General features: G+C 40.8%; 1 protein-coding gene across 1 annotated transcript in view; it reads left to right on the top strand.

Annotated features, from left to right (window-relative positions):
- Positions 1-22853, top strand: part of LOC128744055 (synaptotagmin 1) — a 78194-nt gene that overhangs the window by 54915 nt on the left and 426 nt on the right. Inside the window, exons 7-8 of the mRNA XM_053840809.1 lie at positions 6729-6846; positions 7317-7450. Of these exons, the coding sequence (XP_053696784.1) occupies positions 6729-6846; positions 7317-7450 (252 nt within the window). The remainder of the gene's footprint in view (positions 1-6728; positions 6847-7316; positions 7451-22853) is intronic.

Raw genomic sequence — 22853 nt, forward strand, 5'->3', positions numbered from 1 at the left:
CTGTGTCAATATGTCCAAAGGACCTTAATTTTTCTACGAAATCTCCCGTGCTCACAAACGATCGACTCGGAAATTTCTTTGGCATGGCTTGGAATTCTTTCACTAGCCATTTTGCTAATTTCCCTCAGCTTATTCCCAGGTTTGTGAATTTTTGGTAAAATAGGGAAAAATAGGGTTTGAACGTCGAAGGTTTTTCCATGCATATCTTATGAAGGATTTGCAATCTTTCATTACATTATCAACACGTTTCACCATATCTGCAAGGGGGCTGATTCTAAGTTGCCGATATGGGCCGTTATTAATTTTGTTAAGCATCTATTCATCATAGCCCGTTTTGTCCATAATAACAATTTTATTGCCCTTGTCTGCTTTCAAAGAGAACACGGGCTTTTCACGTAATTCACCACCTGTATCCTGTACCTCTCATAATGGGGGAGCTTTTTAACAATTTCTGAAAAAAATTTCCACATGTCATTAATTTGTGCGGGGGGTAATTTGCAACTGCTGATACCTGATTCAATGTAAATTATAGCCTGTTCGGCATTCGGTTTCGGGCTAATTGCACAATTAACGCCCATGTCCAGAAGATTTTCTTGATTTTGGGAAAAAATGCACGAATGTATGAGGTGTACGATTGACTACGAAATCATCAATAAGGTGTACTTTAGTTGCTTCTTTACTACTCTTATTCCGTAAAAGAAACTTATTAAACTTTTTTAGGCCTAATAAACGCTTTCGTTCAGCCGAAAAATGTAAGGCTACAATTACTTTTGTTAAAAAATCCTCGAAATCGGAAGAGTTTTCCTTGGATAATTTTAAGTGGAAACAATAACATTCTAGAGTCTTTGAATTTAATTTACTATATAATGATTTGATACCATTTTTCATCCATGCGGGGTACGATGCTGGCCTAACAAGCCAGCCGTTGTATGTTCGAATCTTGACTGGGAGGTGCTGCTATAGAATTAGTAGGATCGTTGCACTAGCCCCGTAATTGTTCTGCACTCTAATAGCCGGTTGCGAAGTCTGTCCATAAAGAAGGGTCAAGTTCTTAACAGGACGTTTAATCATGGCTTTGCTTTTTGTCTCAGCCGAGCAAAATTTGAAAAAGTGAACGTTCACTGAGCTACTAATGAGCTCTCAGCATTGTAACACCGTAAATACAAAATTTACCGCCATCCGGGGTGAGATTGGGCCAAAAAAGCATACGTTTTTGTTCTTTAGCTCATTATACACATAATTTGAAATTTAGTTAATTTAAAACTCGTTAATATATACTAAATTGTTTAGTTAACAACTGCCACAGAGATGGTTTAGTTACAATGAAACCTAACTTTACTAAAAGTACATAAACTTTGGGGGGGGGAGTGACATTGTGCCGAAAACATAAAGTTTAGTTAAATATCAAAGTAATAAATATTAGCCATGTTTAGAAACGATACACTTAAATATCATTATTCATGAGAACTGCAGGGGATTGGCCAAAAACAACACATCAGGTAAAATGTATCGACGAAAACAATTTTGGGAGGTCACAAAGAACCAATAATTAGTTCGTAGTTTAGGGATAGCCTTTATATAGCCAGTAGCGTTTCTAAGGTTTACAAAGGTAAATGTCAGGGGCGTATATCCTAAGGGGACTTATCTATTAGATCATTTAACAAGGCTAACCACGAGAGGCAAGACACTGTTGGAAATATATTACTTTTCCCTTGGAAATATTTTTTCAACCTTAATATATTTACCGTTCCCACCATAATATAACCTGAAGCCTTATAAAGGTATACTTTTATAGGGCCTTAATAGGGCCTAATTTATTAATATATGATAATATTATGAAGTGTCATTCCCCTCGGCTAACCATGTACTTCATTCGAGATCCCGCGGCCGTACGACACTTGACCTCAACCCCCCCCCCCCCCTCCCCCATATTCAACATCGTCAGTTCGTATCACGGGTAATCACTTTCGACATGGTCGAGTCGTCTGACACGTTAAGCCCCCCCCTTCCTGATGCCGGCGGGTTTGTTGAAGAGAACTGTTTTCGTCACATTTTCGTCCGGCATTCTTACGACGTGTCCGGCTCCCCGTAGTCTACCGACTTTCACCAAATGTACGATGTACTCCGTGATTGATACGTCTCCGCCACTCTCCGCTTTGTTCTTACTCCGCCAAATATAGTCCGCAGTAACATCCGCTCGAACACAGCAAGGGCCCGTATTTCCTCCATGGGTAACGGCCCGGCTTCAAGTCCATAAAGAACTAGCGGTCTAAGAAGGGTTTTGTACATCGTGCGCTTCCTACAGTTACGTATGCTGCTTGATCGTACCGTTTTGCCAACGGCAAAGTAAGTTCGATCTTCCGCTTGAATGCGCTACTGGATCTCCTTAATAGTGTTGTTGTCCGCAGTCACCAGCAGCGATCCCAAATACACGAACTCATCTACCACTTCTAGTTTGTTGCCGTCAACGGCTGCCGTTTGTGGGAGGCACGAGTTGATTCTTTTGAGCCTTTTCCTTTCATGTATTTGGGGTTCGATGGTGAACGATGGAAGAGCGATGGTGAACAGCATGCAGGATAAGCCGACACTTTGTCGCATCCTTCGCAGCGTTTCGAAGGAACACGAGAGTGTCCCCGAGATGCGTACGAAACATATCACTCAATCTAATGTAGCTCTGATCCGGAAAATCGTGTTCGTGCATTATCTGCCGTAGCTGGTTTCGACCGACTGTATCGTATGTTGCTTTGAAATCAATAAAGGTGTAATGCGTAGGCACGTTGTACTCTCGACATATCTGCAAGTTTTGTCGGATGGTTAAAATCTGGATCACTCTTTTTGAGGAATGGGGCAAACCACTCCTTCCATCTATTCCTCCGGTAGTTTCTCATCCTCCCAAATCACAAAATATACATTCTCTGAATTTTTTAAACTAATTTTGTTCTACCTATTCTACTATTGTAGAATTAAATTTGGACAAACTATACTCATTGAACATTTCAATGCCCTACAATTTCTAATCTCACATTTGCAGTTTGTAATGAATTTTTTTACGAAACCATTTAAAAGGGGTTTTAAAAATCAGGGAAGAAATACAAAAATCTAGAGAATATCAAAGAAAAATAGAGAATTTGGTGATGAAAATTTAGTCGACACCCTGTTTACTAGATACCATGCGCTTACATTTTTAATGTTTATGGAGTGGCGGTCATTTCAGAAAACAAAATAAATTAAATTTTCAATTTCTCTCTGTTTTGCATTAAAAGATTAAGAGTTAAGAATACTATAATAATAATTAAGATATGGAAACAAATTGTTTGAAAATTGAAAAAAAAAGAGGCTAAAAGCCTCTGATATAAAAAATAAAGAAAAATAGATTTATAAAAATTTTCTTCAAAATAGGTACTTTACTGATTCTGCGGTTAGTGTTGTCAGTTGGCAAGCTCTCATGCTAGTGGAATCGCACCAACAAACAACAACAAACAAACGTAAACAACCGTCGTGTTAACTGCTATCTTCACCAATTTTGGCTGACTCTTTACTCTGTGATCAATTGTTACACTTGCTCTACCATCCATTTTGTCGCCACTTTCTAATGAAGGTAATAATGGTATTGATAATAGATAATAAACATCCCAAAAGTTCTAAAATAAACTCAAACAAATTCAATCCATGCAGCGTGTATTGTAATGCATAAATTACAGTATAACGCATCGTAGTAGGTGTGGTGGATATTATAAATAATTAGGTTGCTACTAGCGATATTGTTATTAAATAAACAAGATTTGCAGAAAGTGCTACGATACTTGCAAATGAATGCCGGCTGTACGTATTGGGATGAATGTTAGAATGAACTAGTTGCCAATGGTTAGTTTCAAAGTACCAATGGAAACGGGTCAATCATGTTCCAGCTCCGTTTTACGCAAAGTAAAATGATTACTTTCTTTGCAAATATTTTTATTTTGCATATAAATAAATCAAATATGTCTTTTGTGCCTTACACTTTTACTCATATCTCATTTTCATTTAACAATTTGTTTTAAATTTTATCATAGCTCGTCTATACCGCGTGTAATTAATAATATTACAGATATGAAATAAAAAAATTCATTCGAAAAAGATATGTGATTTATAATAATGAGAAAATACATCTTCTTTGGCAGATATCTTCTTGGCCATAATAAGACCAAGCGATTACTCTAACTAAATTGGTACTGATCAATTTTTCACCGCGAAACTTTTGTCTGATTTTTTACAAAATTTTATTCTTATTTAACAGACGGCTTGTTTGAAACGGCTTATGAAATTGTTTTACCATTCTATAACGGAGTGACTCATTTATAATTTACCGTGTATTAGTTGTTCGATGAGCGTTTGTTACGCTTAAAAAGCAGTTCAGTTTATGACTTTCTGTGTCTCTAGAAGACGAATTGCTTCAGAAATGGGCAATCTTTTGCTTGTTATATATGAATTCCTTATTACACTCCATAACAGTGTTGCTTTGTACTTTAATTAAGATTGGAACGTTACGATTTCAATTACGTTACGAGAAAAAACAAGTCATCAACCGTAGTTTTCTGATAAGTTATCAAATGTAACTTTTACGTTATTGAAAATCATTTTTCTATTCTAGTCAGTGCTGAACAAGCTTATAAAATAACGAGCACCGGAAGATTTTGTAGTAAAACACCACAATTCTACTTTCCGATGTGTATAATACAGCATAATCAAGTCATATGATTAAACATGGCGGCTGCAAACAGGGCCGTATTTCCAGGGGTGGCAAAGGGTGGAAGTAAACAAAGCAAGCAACAAAAGCGAAGGTCGAAACGAATCAACTTGATCTTAGGTATAAATCAACGGTATCCAACTGAAGACCACAGCAAATACTTTTTCTGAAATTCATAACATTCATGCGTTGCTCATCCTTTAGTTGAAGACGTTGTTTGATTTCCGTTGATTGACCATCGTTTTGTAAAGATTTCATTTGAGCTGGGTGTTTTCCGGAAGCAAAATTTCCAAAGTGAGTCGAATAGCTTTTGCGAATTTGCGAAACAAAAAAAAAACGGACTAACTAACACGTAACTGAACCGTCATCGGAAACCGAAGAGAAAGCAAAACAAAAAAATAAAACCGAAATTAGATGAGAGGAAAAAAGTACTAAACAAATAAACAAACAAACGCTTGCAAAGCTACTACATTTGTTGCAGTTTCTATATCATGTGAAAGCTGACAAAACCAAAATATTGCAACTCGGACAGTTTCATCCCTTGGTCCTCAACCACATACACACAGAGAACAAAAAAAAACTGCAGTTTTGAGAGCGAAACCCCCGAAACCCAAACGACCAACCAAAGTTTTTCTGCCTTTTAAAGCATTTGTGATAGAAGCAATTTTCTTTTGAAAAATGTTTCGGTCCGCCGTCTGTGATAACTTGATTGGGCTGCCCTGCCAGTTTAGTGCGCTCAGCCTGACTAGCAGGCGTCTGTAATCTTACTAACCTCAAACTGGTACTGGAACGAAAACATGCTTGCTCCACACTACTAGCTGATACTGTTTGATATACTTACATCTATATATATATACAATATACCCACGCTGCCATCCCATAAGTAATTGTAATCGTTGTCCTTAGGCACACGGGATGAGCTTGTTGTTCCCGTTATAACCTCCCATTGCGATGTCTGTGTCACACATAATATAATTAATTACCCAAAAAAACCAGTTTAGTATTACATTGTCCTATTGTTTAGCATAGTGAGAAGAGTTTCGTTGTTACTGATAGTTGAATGCAAACAAGTAAAATTAATTTATATGCGGTACATGTTCATCAAAGCGCTGTACAAACAAGCTGATATTTGATATATATATTTTGGCATATACACTTTATATATTCGCTGCATTTGGTAGTAACAGAGAAATAAACGTTACATTGCGCTAAAATCGGTTCAGCCTCCAATTAAACGTTTCCCACCGACCGATACTAAAGTTCGTTTCGACGTTCGAAATCGTTTTTCCCCGACCTTTGCACAATCGAAGCAGGCTTCTTCAGTGTCAGTGTCGGAACCACCACTGACTCAGCAATCTGCAAATCGACCACAACAATTTGAACAAACTCCTTTCCCAGCTCCCAACAACTAACGGCTGGTTTGGAGTTTTCCAAGCTAGAATTTAGGTACACTTTTCAAAAAAACAAAAAAAAAACTAGAGATCACTTTCCCACACCCCCAAAAATACATTGAGCTGACTGAACCTGAACTCCAACCTGTTTACCGCTAACTGTCAAACATGATAAACATGAAAAAACAAAACAAAAACAATGTAAATGCTATCTTCTAGAAGCACGTAGTGATATTTAACAGACAAAACCCAACTATATAAAATCTATATACATACATATATTGTATTTTCGCTGCTGGTTTTAGAGAATCAAAAAAGCATGAAATCCTGAAGATGTCTTTTTTGGTTTATTTCTTATATTTTTATATATATTATATACTTAACTGTGCTGCTAGACTGAATATATTTGATTATGAAACCAATAAACAAACCTTACGTTAGCTTCTGCCCCACCCCTTCCTACCAGCATTTTTGCTACGAGACTGAAAGTTCGCCCCTTTTCAATGGTTTTTTCTCTTTCTATTTTTCCTCTGTTGTCTGTGATCCGAACGCGTGCCGGAAACTCCAAACCAAACCACCAACCCGACCCGGCCCGACCCGACCAAAAACAGGATAACAAGCTGGGAGATATCTGCTTCTCGCTGCGCTACGTACCCACAGCAGGTAAATTAACCGTCGTAATTTTGGAGGCCAAGAACCTGAAAAAAATGGACGTCGGTGGACTGTCAGGTGAGTGTGTCACACCCCCTGTGTTCTTGTTTGCTTATTAATCAAAATGTGCTCGAATGATACGTTTAAATTAGGCAAATAAGTTTTCCTAATCGTAGGTGCTTTGAACAATGCGTAACAAACAAACGATTCGGTTCGATCCGTTTCCGTGGAAACGGTCGGCCTCTGCTCTCTCTTTCTCTGTCTAGATCTATACAAGGTTAGTCAAGAGAGGTTTTCTGATGTTCAAATTTGTTTTTCACCCCCGCTGGGTTACTCTTGACGACCACCGAAATTTTCAATGCGGAATCTGTTGAATGTATAAACAACGTCGATGGTTGCTAACCAATCGTTCCGCGCACTTCTCTTCTACAAACTGTGAAAACTAGATCACCTATTTTAACTCACCTTGGATCTATAGACTTTGCTTCTAGATTGCTTGGATGATGACGAGGGTCAACTAATCTGTTTTTGTTCTCTTCCAATTATAGATCCATACGTTAAGATTGCACTGATGCAGAATGGAAAGCGTTTGAAAAAGAAAAAGACTAGTATCAAAAAATGTACACTAAACCCCTACTACAATGAGTCGTTCTCATTCGAAGTTCCTTTCGAACAAATACAAGTATGCGAGAATGTATTATACTATCATATAAAAATTCTGTGTTGTGTTGCATTTTCTATACAAGCCGTACTGTATATATTAAATATTGAGCGTTTCCTCCTGTATAGAGTATTACTTTATGTAAATGTATTACCCAACAAACAAAAAACAGAAAAACAAAAACAAACCACAACCATTCTGAAAACAAAGTATTATTCGGAACACGTCACACACTTGGGTTGTGTCCTCCCGAGAGCAGGATCAGGTTTACTGTTGCACACCTTGCACTGAGCCGTCCTCCCCGGGGGGTGTACCGTACGTAAACATCCCACCGCCCACCAAACGAAACGAACCAGTTTTTGTTTTGTTTTCGAACAAGCATGCTTTCCCACTGTCAAAGACGACACCACTCTGCAACGCGGGGGGAGGGTGTGGTGTGTGAGACCAAACCACCCCCATCCCCTCCTGCCACTACTTTCAAACTACTGCAAACTACTGCAACCCCAACAACAACAACAACAAAGCTCCAATAACAAATCCGTTGTGCTGGCTTTGATTTGTTCGCAGCAACGAAGCATTTGCGGAGCGAGCGAGCGGTTGTCAATGTCAATGTGAATCTAGAGAAAAAAAAAAGAAAAACAAGAATTTGTGTTCCAACCACGGCCAAACAGAGGCAAAACTTTCAGAAAAAGGCAGCCCCTGTTCGGTTGTAACTGTTTTCATTTTCCGTTTTGTTGTAGATGCCAAAAATTTGTCTTGTTTGTTCGTTTGTTTGTTTATTTGTTTGCGTAATTGTTCGTGAAACCCGAGTGTCATAAAAGCTAGCCATAATCGGCGTTGCTTTGACACGGCCTACTGCTGTGTCGACGCCAAACGCTGCCCGTTAAAAGGCTGTCAGCTGTTCATGTCACTCGAGCGAACCGTAACTGTAAGTATTACCGATGATTGATGATGTGTTACTCTACGTACTTTGCTGGAAATGCTTTGTTGTTATGTTAAGTGAGATGAACTGATTGTGATGAAACAGAGTGAAATCAAACCCAGCACAGCAAACTGTCGTGTATTGTAGTTTTGTGTCTATCTGTAAATAAAGTTTCCCTAAAACCAAATTAGGCCACCATCGTTGAACAGCAAACTATGTATTTAGAGACTTTTCTCTATCTTAGTTAAATTCACGTTTCGATGAAACTGATCTTCCTCCAAAACGCATTGATACTTCAGCAATACAAACTCCACAACAAAAATAAAATACACAACTGTCAACCAGAGAAAAAAAACCTGGACACTGAGCCCGATACTTGCCCGCAAAACTAGTCCCCCCCCCCTTTCCAAAGAAGCGTGACATTTTTTCGACACTTCTTTTCTCTAGTTCAAACCAAGAATACGCCAAAAAAAAGACAGCCTCAACAACATCAACAACAACAGATATATAAAAAAAACTCCACACAATTTCTTATAAACTCCGAAGGATCACACTCTGCCAAACCAAACCAAACTACTGCCAAGACCAGGAGATATCGTGTGGACACAGAAGCGTGAGCACATTCCAATCCTTTGGCAAATATGAAAATATCAAGCGTAACTAAGTATTCTCTATCGATACTAAGAAAGAACCCTTTGGTGAGAAACAAAGTTTATTTACCTTTTTTTTATCCTTTTCTTCTACCCGTCAAAGTTGAGCTTCATTATAACCCTTAACCAGAGAGTGTAACAGGTTTTTGCACTAAATATTACATTTCCTACCGTGTTTCTTCTCTTATATTATCTCTCTCTCTCTTTACCTCATTTTATTTTAGCAGTGTAACGTAATTTGATTCTTATTTATTACTGTTATATCGCTTCTCATTCGCCACCATTTTATGCTCACAGTAAAATTTTCAACTCCCATAAAATGAAAAGTGATTCGACTTCATGTTACCTTTCCTTCTTGAGTGTCTAATCATCTTTCTTTAAAAAAGAAACGTTAAAGTCATGGCGCAAAATATTTTAATATTTTGTCGTATGGACTGGAAACATTAACTAAGAAAAAAAACCTTTTGTCCCGTCATAAGTTTTTCCAACAATTTAACCAAATAACACAGTTTTGATCGAGTATCAATACATTTCCGTTTACAAGTATTTCTAGAAACAACCGAAACCGATGAAAATGAAAAACTAAGTAAAACAGCTCCATGCCAAAAACGATTGAAACGAGTTACTGCTTCACACTATTTAGTAAAGAAAAAAAAACTAAATTAATTTTAAACTAAATTGTCAGCCATAGTGGTGCCACCGCGCAAAGTGTCTGCATGAACACATCATTACTATATATATGTTTCCACGTCAATTCCCGCCAATAACCGAACCCTCTAACTAACAGATAAATATGCAGATTCAGATTCAGATTCAGATTCAGAAATACAAAAATAGTCACCAAAGCACGAGGAAGATCAAAACCAAAAGCAAACTAACCTACAACAAAAAAGAAAACACGTTGATGCAAACACTTTTCACGCACATATAAGTATTTTCACTCCACCCCACCACCTGCTGCTGCTGCTGCTGCTCGAAAGCTCGCAAAGCTCGAAAAGCTCGCAAAGCTCGCCCGCCAGCCCACCAGCCGCCCGCCAGAGTGGTGGGGGTGTGGAGATTCGAACAACTGCTGCTTTTCTGTTTCCTGCGGTGGAAGATTTTCTCGGGGCCTACTTAGTTATAGTTATTACTAACAGTAGTTTTCGTTTTTCGATGCATGTTATACTAAGCAACTGTCATTTTCCTACTCCCCTACTCTCCTTCTGGTTCTGAATGATAACTTTCCCTATCCGACTGTTAGTGAACAATTAGACTAGACTATAGACTAGACTAGTCGTCTTGAATTAATTAGTAAGTTCATAAGTAAACGAGTCATTTAGGATACGTTGCATGATTGTTCCCTTTGAAGTGTTACGTGTGTGTGTTTTCGTGTGATTTACTGTGTGTTGATGATTTACTATATTCATATAGATTTAGATTTTCTCAAAAAATCACACAAAAAGGTGATATTTTAATCCATATCGACCCTGGGATAAAAGTTTTATTAATTTAATTTGAATTTTTATAACACAAATCAAGTACTTGGGTATACAATTTAATCCAATCCAATTCAATCCCCTTAGATCTTTCATTAACGTTAAATATTTCTACTCGGGTTTAGTCCAATGATAGGATTTGTTTACCAGCAATAAACTGTTACAGACTCTTGCATGCTGTTTATGCAATTTATTAACTTGAACAAAAGAAGGTAAACATAACCTACAGCCTTCTGTTTCTTCCAAAATACCAAAAGCTCGTCCGTCTCTCGCTCTTCTCCAGTGCCAACCGGAGAATCAGCCTCTTGTGTTATCCGTGTAACCATTAGATCAACCCGTGATACGCATAACTCATTTCGCTGTATTGAATCGCACGCTGTCTTAAAGTCTATAAGGAGAATTCGCGAAACTTGTTAAGGGTCTACTAAAAAAAATTTAGTCTGAACAAGATGTTAGAGTTTCGTACACCGAGCTGAAGTCTTTACCTCCATAATTTCTGCAATCGAGTCAATGGCCTTTCTTGTCGATCAGACATATTAGACCTTCCTGAAATCATACCCGCAGTGACCCACTACATTGCACAATTCGCAAATCTATGCTAGTTCGGCGGAGATGTCGTCCTTTTCGGCTCGGCATCGCTTCCAACTCTGACTTTTTACTTCCCTGATTTCTAATCTAATCTAATTTGATACTTCCCAGACTGTGGTGTGGAAAAATGTCTTTTAAGCCTTTAGGTTTCAACTGCACCGTGGGACTACGAGGGCCTTCCCATTCACTATTGGCTTGTGCGCAGGACAGACTTCTTGGTCCATGTTTTGAGACAGGTCCCAAAGGTACCTCGATTTGCCGATCAAGAATCTGCCGAACAAATCCGGACCGACGGTGTATGTGCCGAAGCACATACGGGACGGTGACATGCGTCCTACTGCACTACTTGTGGTTGGTTTCGGTTCGCGACATAGGCTTTCAGAACAGATTGTCGGTACGGTGGAACCAGCAACCGAAACCAGGGCGACCTGTCAGTCAGTCTGCATAATAATGTTCCGCCAACAAACTCGGTCCATGGCCGTCCGTCTCCAAATTCTTGACTGGCCCATACTTTCCAGGTCATCCTTCTCCTCCATACACCGTTCTCACATACACAGCCAAAGATGGTCTTAAGCACACAACGTTAAAAAACGTTAAAGATCTTCAAGTCCCCGTCGAGCGTTGTCTAACTTTCGTGCCCATAGAGGACTACCGGTCTTATTAGTATTTTGTTCACGGTACGTTTGGTACGGGGGTGAAGCTAATAAGCATTACTTCCAGCAATAATACGTATTTCTCTGCTGCAGTTGTTATCCGACGTCATCAACGATTTATACAAATTCGTCCACCATCTCCTACTCGTCCCCGACAACTACCACAGTATTGCCCTACTTACTTTCTTACTTACTTAGGTGGCTTGCCGTCCTAAGACAAAGCCTGTTGAACAAAGTTTCTCCATGTAACTCGGCTACCATTCTCCAATTCCTCGGACACCGAGTACTCTCCGCCAGATCTCGCTCCACCTGGTCTAACCATCTTGCTCGCTGCGCTCCTGGTCGTCTTGTTCCTACCGGATTTGAGGCGAACGCTATCTCTGCAGGGTAGTTGTCCAGCATTCTTGCAACATACCCTGCCCATCGTATCCGTCCAGCTTTAGTCACCTTCTGGATAGTGGGCTCGCCATAGAGCAGTGCGAGTTCATGGTTCATCCTTCGCCTCCATACTCCATTCTCCTGTACGCCGCCGATAATCGTTCTTAGCACTCGTCGTTCGAAAGCTCCGAGCACTTGCAGGTCCTCCTCGAGCATTGTCCATGTTTCATGCCCGTAGAAAACAACCGGTCTAATAAGCGTCTTGTACAGGCTGCACTTTGTATGGGGACTTAGTCTGCTCGACCGCAATTGCTTGTGAAGCCCATCTTCTTCTTCTTCTGTTGGGTACTCTCACCACTGCGTCCATTATTTTGAACTATTGTGGTATGCCCCATTGTCTCTTTTGCTGTACGCTTCAGGCTTACCTATCACTTATTGAAAAAGTGGTAGGCTGGAAGCTGGAGCGAGATAGGTGCCAATCAGGGATGACTTGGTTTATAAACCTTATAGTCCTGATCGGCGACGCAAACCAGATCTCCCTAGGCTCTAGTAGGGCCTTTTTGAGATACTGCAGTCTGCGTCCTATTAGTGCTCCACAATTGCAGAGTAAGTGTTCCGAGGTTTCGCTATCGGTATTGCACAGGCGACAAATATCATCTTGCACGAAACCGAGATTCCGAAGATGATATTTACTCGGGCAATGTCCTGTCACTAGACCGGTAAACGTGCTGAGGTCTCTCTTATTGAGACTCAGCAGCTTCTGAGTAACCTCAGAAACTGTGAAGCCCATAGTAAGCACGACTTCCGCTGATAATACGCCTCTGAATCTCACGGCTGGTATCATTGTCCGCCGTTACCAGTGAGCCAAGGTAGACAAATTCATCGACTACCTCAAACTCATCGCCGTCGATCAATATACTACTGCCCAACCGGTGTCGTTCGGCCTCGGTTCCGCTGGCCAGCATGTACTTTGTTTTAGACGTATTTACCTTTAACCCAATCTTTTCTGCTTCGCGCTTTAGTCTGGTGTACTGTTCAGCCACCGCTTGTTCTGCCGATAATATCCATGTCATCGGCCGAGCAGACGAATTGACTAGATTTGTTAAAGATCGTGCCCCGTGTGTTGATATCCGCTCGGTTCATAACACCTTGTAGCGCTATGTTGAACAGCAGGCATGAGAGACCATCACCTTGACGAAGCCCTCTGTGTGATTCGAATAAACTTAACAATCCACCCGAAATCCGAACACAGCACTGTGTACCATCCATCGTAGATTTAATCAGTTTGATGAGCTTGGGAAAGCTATTCTCGTCCATGATTTCCATAGCTCTTTCCGGTCGATGGTATCATATGCGGCTTTAAAGTCAACGAATAAATGATGCGTGGGAACTCTGTATTCACTGCCCTTTTGGAGGATTTGCCGCAGGGTAAATATTTGTTCCGTTATAGAGCGATCTTCGACGAAACCGGCTTGATAAGTTCCCACAAATCTGTTCGCAATTGGTGATAGTCGGCGGAAAATGATTTGGGACAGTACTTTATAGGCGGCATTGAGAACGGTGATCGCTCGATAGTTCTCACAGTCCAACTTGTCGCCCTTTTTATAGATCGGGCAGATAACCCCATCTTTCTACTCCTCCGGTAGCTGTTTCATATCCCAAATTCTAAAAATTAGTCGGTGTATACAAACGGCCAGCTTTTCTGGTCCCATTTTAATAAGCTCTGCTCCAATGCCATCTTTCCCAGCTGACTGGTTGTTCTTTAGCTGCATGATGGCCTCCTTAACTTCGCCTGTCGTTGGGGCTGGCACCTCTTCCCCGTTTGTTGCACCGTCGAAATTGCTTTCCCCGCCACCATGGCCTGGGCGCCATTCAGGTGTGCGTCGAAGTGCTGCCTCTACCTATCGGTCACGATCGTCCGTCAGAATACTGCCATTCTCGACACCTTTGCCTTTGCGTGATCCGTTCAGTTTCTGGTAGAACTTTCGCGTTTCCTGAGAACGATGCAGTTGCTCTTCCAAGTAGCACTTTTTGTCCCGAAAGATTTGGTTTCGTTGCATCTTCTTCTGTTTGTGTCCTTCCACGTTCTAACGTGTGGCACTGCGCATCTTGGCCGCCCGCGCAGCGTTCTCCTCATGCATCACCCTCCTAAATTCATCGTCAAATCTATCGTTCCGCTGATTCCGGGACACATGCCCGATGGAGCTCTCCGCTACACTGCTGATAGCTGTTTTGATGGTGTTCCAACAGTCCTCGAGAGGAGCTTCGTCCAGCTCGTCCTCTTCCGGCAGCGCAGCTTCGAGTGAGTCGGTACTGATTGTTTTTCACAATGGAGAGTTTTGGGCGTATCTTAACCAACCACTAGGTAGTGGTTCGAGTCAACGTTAGTGCTTCGATAGGATCTGACGTCGATAATGTCTGAGAAGTGCCGAACGTCGATCAAAACGTGGTCGATCTGTGATTTTGTCTGATTGTGTTGGAAGAAGGTACTACGTCCGGCCATATACTTGGAGGCGGCAAAGGCGATAAGTCTTAGGACTATTTCATTGGTCAGCTGGTGTGCGCTGAACTCTCCAAACGCTGATTTGTGTTCCTCCTCCTGGCCGATCTGAACGATCTTGATATCATGTTTTGGGCAGCGATCGTATTCACTCTCCAACTGCGCATAGAATTCATCCTTATCGTCATCGGTATTTCTGAGATGATGGTTGTGCACGTTGATGATGCTTACGTTGCAGAATCGACCCCCGCCTCTCAACCTGCACATTCGAGGATCGATTGTCCAGCACCCAATCACCCGTTTCCGCATCTCGCCCATCACTATGAAAGCTGTACCCAGCTCGTCTATGTTGCTGCAGCTCTGGTAGGCGGTATGTCCAACTCTGAACGTACGTACCGTTAAGTTCTTCCAGCACACCTCCTGCAGCGCTATGACGTCAATCTCGGAGAGCACTCGAGTGCCCCCTCGGAAGTTGGAAGATCGGCAATTCCACGTCCCGAGTTTTCAATCCATGGCCCTTTTTAATCGCGATTGTTCCAGTCAAAATTTTCTTGTTCTTCGTTCATTGCATTAATTTTTCCCGTGGTGGTGGCTTGCAAAGCCTTCAACACCAACCACTGTTTCACCGGAGGATTAACGAAGCTTGAAACAACCCTTCTTTCCTGTTAGCATATGACCTTGGCTTCCAGCGATCTCCACCAAGGTTGCTCATATCTCGGCTGGAACAACAGGTGCGCAAGGCACCGACGGTATGCATCATTTATCCATTTACCAGCCGATGACGGTCTCAAAGTCCATTCAGAAGTGCGGAAATTCATAAGCGACAGTAATTGCGGAGAGTCAATTTCGCCGTTTAAAACTTTAGCCTTGAATACAGCCTGTTGTAGTGTATCGGAAACGTCTGAAGACGACCACAATCCTCAGTACAATGAATCGTCTAGTAGATTTTAAGACCATCAGCATATACCAGTTTGCAGCCAGTTCCAAGCTATTCCAAGAATAGAGGCAGGGAAATTGAAAAATAAAATAAACAAAAGTGGTCCCAAGTTACTGCCTTGAGCTAACCCAAGTTCCACTTGCAAACCCCTATTACATAAATACGAGCGTAATCGTGTGACAAATTGTTGCGTGGCACCCAGCCTTAAGATTTTGTCAAGATTTTGCTGCAGTCGAAGCGGGCTTTTCCATTTCAGTAGTACAATTACAAGTGAAGTCTAGAACATTCGTTGTCGCAGAATGACCAACCATGAATCTATAATAGTCATTGGAAATGTATGGTCTATTACATTGAACCTGTCTTGTTCATTGTCCTCAATCTCTTTCGCGTTCCAATCGACAACTCCACGTTCTTCATAGAGTCTTTTCGGCAGCTCTAGCCACTCGACATCGCACTCTGACTTATTGCTTGTCTGATTTCTCACTAACTTGCTTTTGCATTTTTATCTCCAATGCACCCGGGTCCCGGGCACCCTCCATATGTTCTGTCGAGAAGCTTACAAAGCTCCTCCATCACGTCAGCGTTCAGTGCATACACGCTAATCAGAGTGTAGTTGAAATATTTGCCCTCTATTCCCACAGTGCTAGATTTTGTGCTTATTGTAAAGCTTCAGCTTTACTTTTTACCATAGCTCTCGATCTTTTCTTCGAATCGTGCCCATCATCTTTTGGAGCAACAATTTTCCGATTTTTTTGGCAGCCAGATAACATTTTCGCTTGAACTCTTCGTCCATTGTTCATCTTTAATTGCCTTTCATCAGTTTTAGTTCCGCACAGTGACGCCATTGTTGCTGTACCACCGTGGCTCCAAAAAGGCAGCAACTTTCTATCGTCAAGTGTACCAGAAGTACCATAACTGCTTTTGATAAATTGCCTGACACGGTGTTCCGTTGTTATTAATGAATCTAACCATTTATATATTAGTCAGCTGAACTGTTTTATAACAACTGTGCTAGAAATTGTTACTTTTCAATTCGCAGTTGTGGATCGCTTGCCAAACGATTATGTAGATCGACTTTCTTACTTACTTAGTTGGCCTTACGTCTTATGAGTTATGACGATGCCAGGATAACGTAATTCCTTTATCTAACTCATTCCATGGCAGCTGGTATCCAGTTTCGCGGGCACCCAGCGCTCGCCAAACCTCACTCCACATGGTCTTGTCCCCTCGCTCGCTGTGTCCTTCTTCGTTTTGTTTCTTCCGCATTCGATGCGAAAATCATTCTTGCAGAATAGTTATCCGGCATTCTAGCAACATGTCCTACTCAACGCATCCGGCCAGCTTTGGCTACTTTCTGAATATTTGGTTCACCGCAGAGACGCGCGAAATTGTGGTTCATTCTTCGTCACCACACACCGTTCCCTTGCACACCGCCATAAATTGTTCTTAGCACCCGCCCTTCGAAAACTCCGAATGCTCGCAGGTCCTCTTCTAGCAGTATCCACGTTTCACGCCCATAGAAGACAACCGCTCTAATTAGCGGAAGCTCAAATTGTTAGACCGCAAGTGTTTGTGGAGTCCGTAGTAAGCACGACTTCCGCTGATAATACGCCTCACGGCTCACGGTCCTCTTTTGTTAGTGAGCCAAGGTACACGAATTCGTCGACTACTTCAAACGACTGAGATTTTTCGTAGCTCTTGTCGGTTTACTCTATCATATGCGGCTTTGGAATCAATGAACAGGTTTCAATGAACAGGACTCAGAATTCGCGCACTCTTGGAGGATCTGCTGCAGGATGAAGATTTCGTCCGTTGTAGACTGACCCTCCATGAAACCGGCTTGGTAGCTTCTCATAAACCTATTGGCTACTGGCGACAGTCGACGGAAAGTGACTTCATTTTTCACTTTTCCGGTACTCGTTTCGTATCTCAAATCTCAATAATCAGTTGATGATGATGATAATGGTCCCACCTCATACCCCTACAACGGTTTGAGTAGGACGGTTTATCTACTTAAGATATTTATAATATAACAATGCAACCAGGTGGTAAAAGCAAATAACGAGCTGGCTTCTAATACAAACATATGAAACTTTCAAGCGATAAATAAAAATTTCAGTAACTGTCCAAGGCTCGTCCAAAACGTGCTCAACCTGAAAATTATCTGGACTTGATTAGGAATCGAACCTAATGTTTTAGAGCTTGAGCTAGTCAGAATTGGTTCTAGATAACGATCTAGAGCTACGAGGGAGATCGTGCAGTCCTTTGGTGCTCAATATAAACCTCCGCAGGAAAGCGATGCTCCAAGATCCACAAGCAAATCCAAGCCTGTCCAGCTTCTTCTCCAAAACCTTTGTTCCGGACTTTAACCTGATCATTCAATTTCCAGATTGTCTAGGTCTGTTCTCGCGCGCGTGGCTCAAACATGTGTAGTCTTCTCTATACTTTTTTTTAAATAATAATAATTACAATTTTAAATCCATCATCATCAGTGAACATAACTAAAACAGTTGATGAAAACAGAATAGCCAAACTGTCCGAACCCATTTTGATCCAGGAATTTTGTACAGGAAATTGTTCATAAACGGCCACGTAGTACGCTTAATAATCCACAACGACGCATTCATCTTCCGCCAGTAAAATGTCGTTGCGGTCCAGAGAACTGGAAACTTCTCAAACCAGCGCTATTCTAGGTTTTCAAAATTTTTGCCATTTTTACAACGTTTCTAGACAACTAACTTTGGGGTTCCGTTGGAAAAGAACTACCACTTTCTAATGCGTCTTAGAATTAGGTGTCTTTACTTTTATGTCACTTTATTGTGGCACATAACAGGAGTAAACACGATGGGGTTCCTGATTCCGTTGACAGTCGTAGTTTCTGGTATAATGCCTAGTGAAAGAATTCGCCTACGTTGCTGACGTTTGACGAGACGGTGAAGTCACTTTTGAGCAGTTCTAGTCTTCTGTCTAGACGATGGCCTCGGGGTAAGATGCTGGTCTAACAAGCCAGTTGTCTTATGTTTGGATCTTACCCTGGGAGAGCCTGTTAGAATCAAGAGGATCGTGAAGGGTTTCCCACATCAAATTGCACCACGGAAGAAACGCTGTAGAAAATTACCTAATTGATCGATCCGTTTCAAACTTTCAGGCAATAGAATATAACCCATTGATAAGTTTTTGGCATATTTATTTCATTCAACTTCAATACCATAACCGTATACTCGCATCTTACGCTTAACTCCACTTATAAGGTTCTGTACAACATCTGGCTTCAACTTATTCTGTATGGAATCCCACTTTTTCTTCATGTCTTTCTCAGATTTGACCTCCTTAGAATGCTTCCGTAGCGCCTGCTTCATAAAAGCCCAATATTTTTCGATGGGCCTTGGTTCCGGTGCGTTGGAGGGGTTTATGTCCCCATGGCTTCGTACCACTTCAGGGACATCCTTTGAATGGTGACACGACGCTAAATCCGGCCAGAAGATCGCAGGGCCCTCGTGTTGCTTCAACAGAGGAATCAGACGCTTCTGTAGACACTCCTTGAGGTAGATCTGCCCGTTTACAGTCCCGGTAGTCACGAACGGCGCACTCCATTTGCCACATGAGCAGATCGCCTACCAAATAATGTATTTCTTGGCAACCTTTGAAAGTCTCTGCATCCTTACTTCCTCCGGAACACTAAACTTGTGCTGGACGGTCAAGTATGGTAGCCCCGGAAGCTGCTGGAAGTCCGCCTTGACGTAAGTCTCATCATCCATGATGACACAATGAGGCTTCGTTAGCATCTCGGTGTACAGTTTCCGGGTCCGTGGATTTCGCACCGTATTTTGCCATTCGTCATTATTTGAAACCTTCTGTACTTTGTACGTATGCAGTCCCTCTCGGTCCTTGGCTCTCAACACGAAAGTCTTGGACAGATTCAACGTGTTGGCCACATCCATGACCTAGCATTGGGATTGCGCCCAAACGCTTCCACGCCACGTTTGTGATCCTGATCACTTATAGAACATCCATTCTGACCGCATTTACCCTTCCGTTCGATGCTCAGAGTTTCAAAGTAACGTTTAATCACATGACTCACCGTCGACTACACGACTCCGAGTTGTTTTTCGATGTCCCATTGAGAGAATTGAGGATTTTTCAGGTGCTTGCGCAAACTAAATTCGCAACGTTACTTTTCGGGTAACGCCATTTTTCCAATTTTCGAAATACCGCAGTAAAAATACAGTGTAAACAATACACTTTAAACTAATTCTATCCAAATTTTGAAGAAAAAATAGCCAAAGAAATTTTTTGCAGCGTTTTTTCCGTGGTGCAATTGGAAGTGGGACACCCTTTAGCACTAGTCCCACAATTGTCCTGAACCACCCTAACAACTGTCTACGAAGCCTGCCAAATAAAAACAAAAGGTCAAGAATCGTAAAACGGAATGTATAGCCCCTAGACTTTGCTATTTTTAGTCTTTTGATATCGCTCCCTGCTCTGACGCATCACAGTAGGCTCTGACTCGGTTTTCACGTCTGTCCGTCATTGGCACTATGTGTCAAACCATCATGTGAAATAGTTTAGTTTTTTTTGTTTAGTTTATTACGCCATTGTGACGCCATTGTCGTTGTACCACTACTGTTCCGGAAGAATTAGTAACCTCTTCTGAAAATCGTATTTTTGATGATTGATTTGATGGTCATAAATAGTTCCAGAAGATATGGCAGCGTAATTTTTAGGTCCGCAGTTGCTAATTGTTTGCAAAAGGGGGAACTTCTCCAAAAGCTTCGATCTTCTTTTTAGCTTACAGTCCTCAAGGTCTTGTCCAGAAAACGTCCAAAAACTGTCCTGTCTCAATCGTACTTCACCAGTAAATATTTATGCTTTCATTGAACAGAAGAACAGAAGAATAGTACAGAAGAACAGAAGAACAAAACAACAAAAGAACAGAAGAATAGATGATCAGAAGATCAGAAGAACAGAAGAACAGAAGAACAGAAGAACAGAAGAACAGAAGAACAGAAGAACAGAAGAACAGAAGAACAGAAGAACAGAAGAACAGAAGAACAGAAGAACAGACGAACAGAAGAACAGAAGAACAGAAGAACAGAAGAAAAGAAGAACAGAAGAACAGAAGAACAGAAGAAAAGAAGAACAGAAGAATAGAAGAATAGAAGAACAGAAGAACAGAAGAACAGAAGAACAAAAGAACAGAAGAACAGAAGAACAGAAGAACAGAAGAACAGAAGAACAGAAGAACAGAAGAACAGAAGAACAGAAGAACAGAAGAACAGAATAATAGAAGAGCAGAAGAACAGAAGAACAGAAGAACAGAAGAGCAGAAGAACAGAAGAACAGAAGGACAGAAGAACAGAAGAACAGAAGAACAGAAGAACAGAAGAGCAGTAGAATAGAAGAACAGAAGAACAGAAGAATAGAAGAACAGAAAAACAAGAACAGACGAACAGAAAAACAGAAAAACAGAAGAACAGAAAAACAGGAAACAGAAGAGCAGAAAGACAGAAAAATAGGGTAACGAGAAAAAAGAAAAGCAGTACAACAGTACAACAGAAGAACAGAAAGATAGAAAAGCAGAAAAACAATAAAACGGAAAACTGAAAAATGAATACTGAGAACGTAATATCAGAAAATAAAAAAATAAGAAAATCAATAAATCAGAAAATCGGAGAATTAGTAAATCATGAGATGAAAAATTAGAAAATCAGTAAAACAGGAAATGAGCAAACCTGGAAACTAAAACTCTCAAACCATAAAAATCTGTCAATCTGAAAATCTGAATATAAAACATGCCAAATAATCGCTTTTCTTGGCCTCCGTAAGTCGAAAGCGCCGCTAGGACCTAACCGATTACGCTCAAATCTGGACTTGACAAGGAGTAATTGCAAAACAAACATTTGTGTTTGCAAAAACAAATCGCTACATTTTCAGTGTCATTGATTTGAAGAGTGAATACGGTCGTCAGAGTCCAGTCAGTGTGGCAGTCAGTGTGGCACCGAATATCACCCTTCGCTTCCCTTCTTCAGTGTACCACAAAAAAATAAAAATAGTTCAACTAACCTGCTAGCCGTAATAAGATCTTGCAACTCGAAACACTAAACACTGCATTCTATAGGTTCCATTGCTTTTTGGGGCATAAATTACACTAAATATTGAGATTTCTTGCCAATTAAAATTCATCACAATATTTTCACTTCCTCGCCGTCGATTTTTCATAAATTTTTTTCGGCCGTTTCATCATCACTTGCGAAACTTAACTTGAGGCAAAGAAAACTTTAATTTACCACCCGAACAGTTATTTAGTAAGATATTATGATGATTTTTCCCAAACTGTTCACATGAATTGACAAGATAAAACTTCACTTCGTTTCGATTGCAATTCCGAATCCGCGACCGTCGTTGTTGTATGTTGCCAAGGGAACGGGTGTATATGTGGAGTGATGCCAACGATTAACGATTTTATAGTTATAAAATGCACTGATAATAAAATTCACCGTAAACAGCATTTTATCTGATAGAATTACTGTCGAATCTCGTTCAACAGCCAAAATAGATACGCGATTCTACGTTTCATAATTGTTCATAACAGATTATTACCTACTACCAGCAACTCTGTTCTCGTCGTGAAAGAACTGAAATCAGTAAAAATGCAACTGGACTCTGACGAACTTCACATTCAAATATATGCTTGCCTTAGAGATGGATGGAGGACCGCTTCAAGAATGAGCCAAAGTCTAGCAAATTTTAATGGGTTGAAAAGGAGAGTCGCTGTGGGTGTACAGCTCGAAGCAGACAAATGAGAAATATTATGAAAGTTAAATTAGGTATCTAGGCAGATTTCACTTTGAGTATTTCCATCGTTCAAAATCGTTGAGATTAGTTGTATATTTTATTAAGACTCCTTACCTTGGGTAATGTCCAGCTTGACTAGACAAATATAACATGCACGAAGCATAGATTAGGTACGTTTTTAACTTATAGTAAAACTCACAGGACTCATAGAAACTACACAACCATTTTATAAACTTTGACATCCACAAAACATAGCGAAGTTAAAAATCATAACATAACAAAACAACTTCACACGTCACCATAGAAACCAACAAAACCGTTTTCGAAAAACGCTTTGAAGCGACGATAACCGTAGGTTACTTGGATTTTTACGCAAGAAAACCACATTCAACGTTATTTCTCTTTCTTCAAGAAGAAATCGTACGGGAAAATCTTCCACTGCATGCTTCCCACTGCTCTATCGTAACCGTAGATTCTTGTTTTCTTATCGATGGTGTAAAGCTCTCGTTGTTGGCAGATTGCATAT

The sequence above is a fragment of the Sabethes cyaneus genome, chromosome 3, assembly GCF_943734655.1.
Source record: "Sabethes cyaneus chromosome 3, idSabCyanKW18_F2, whole genome shotgun sequence".
Lineage (NCBI taxonomy): Eukaryota > Metazoa > Arthropoda > Insecta > Diptera > Culicidae > Sabethes > Sabethes cyaneus.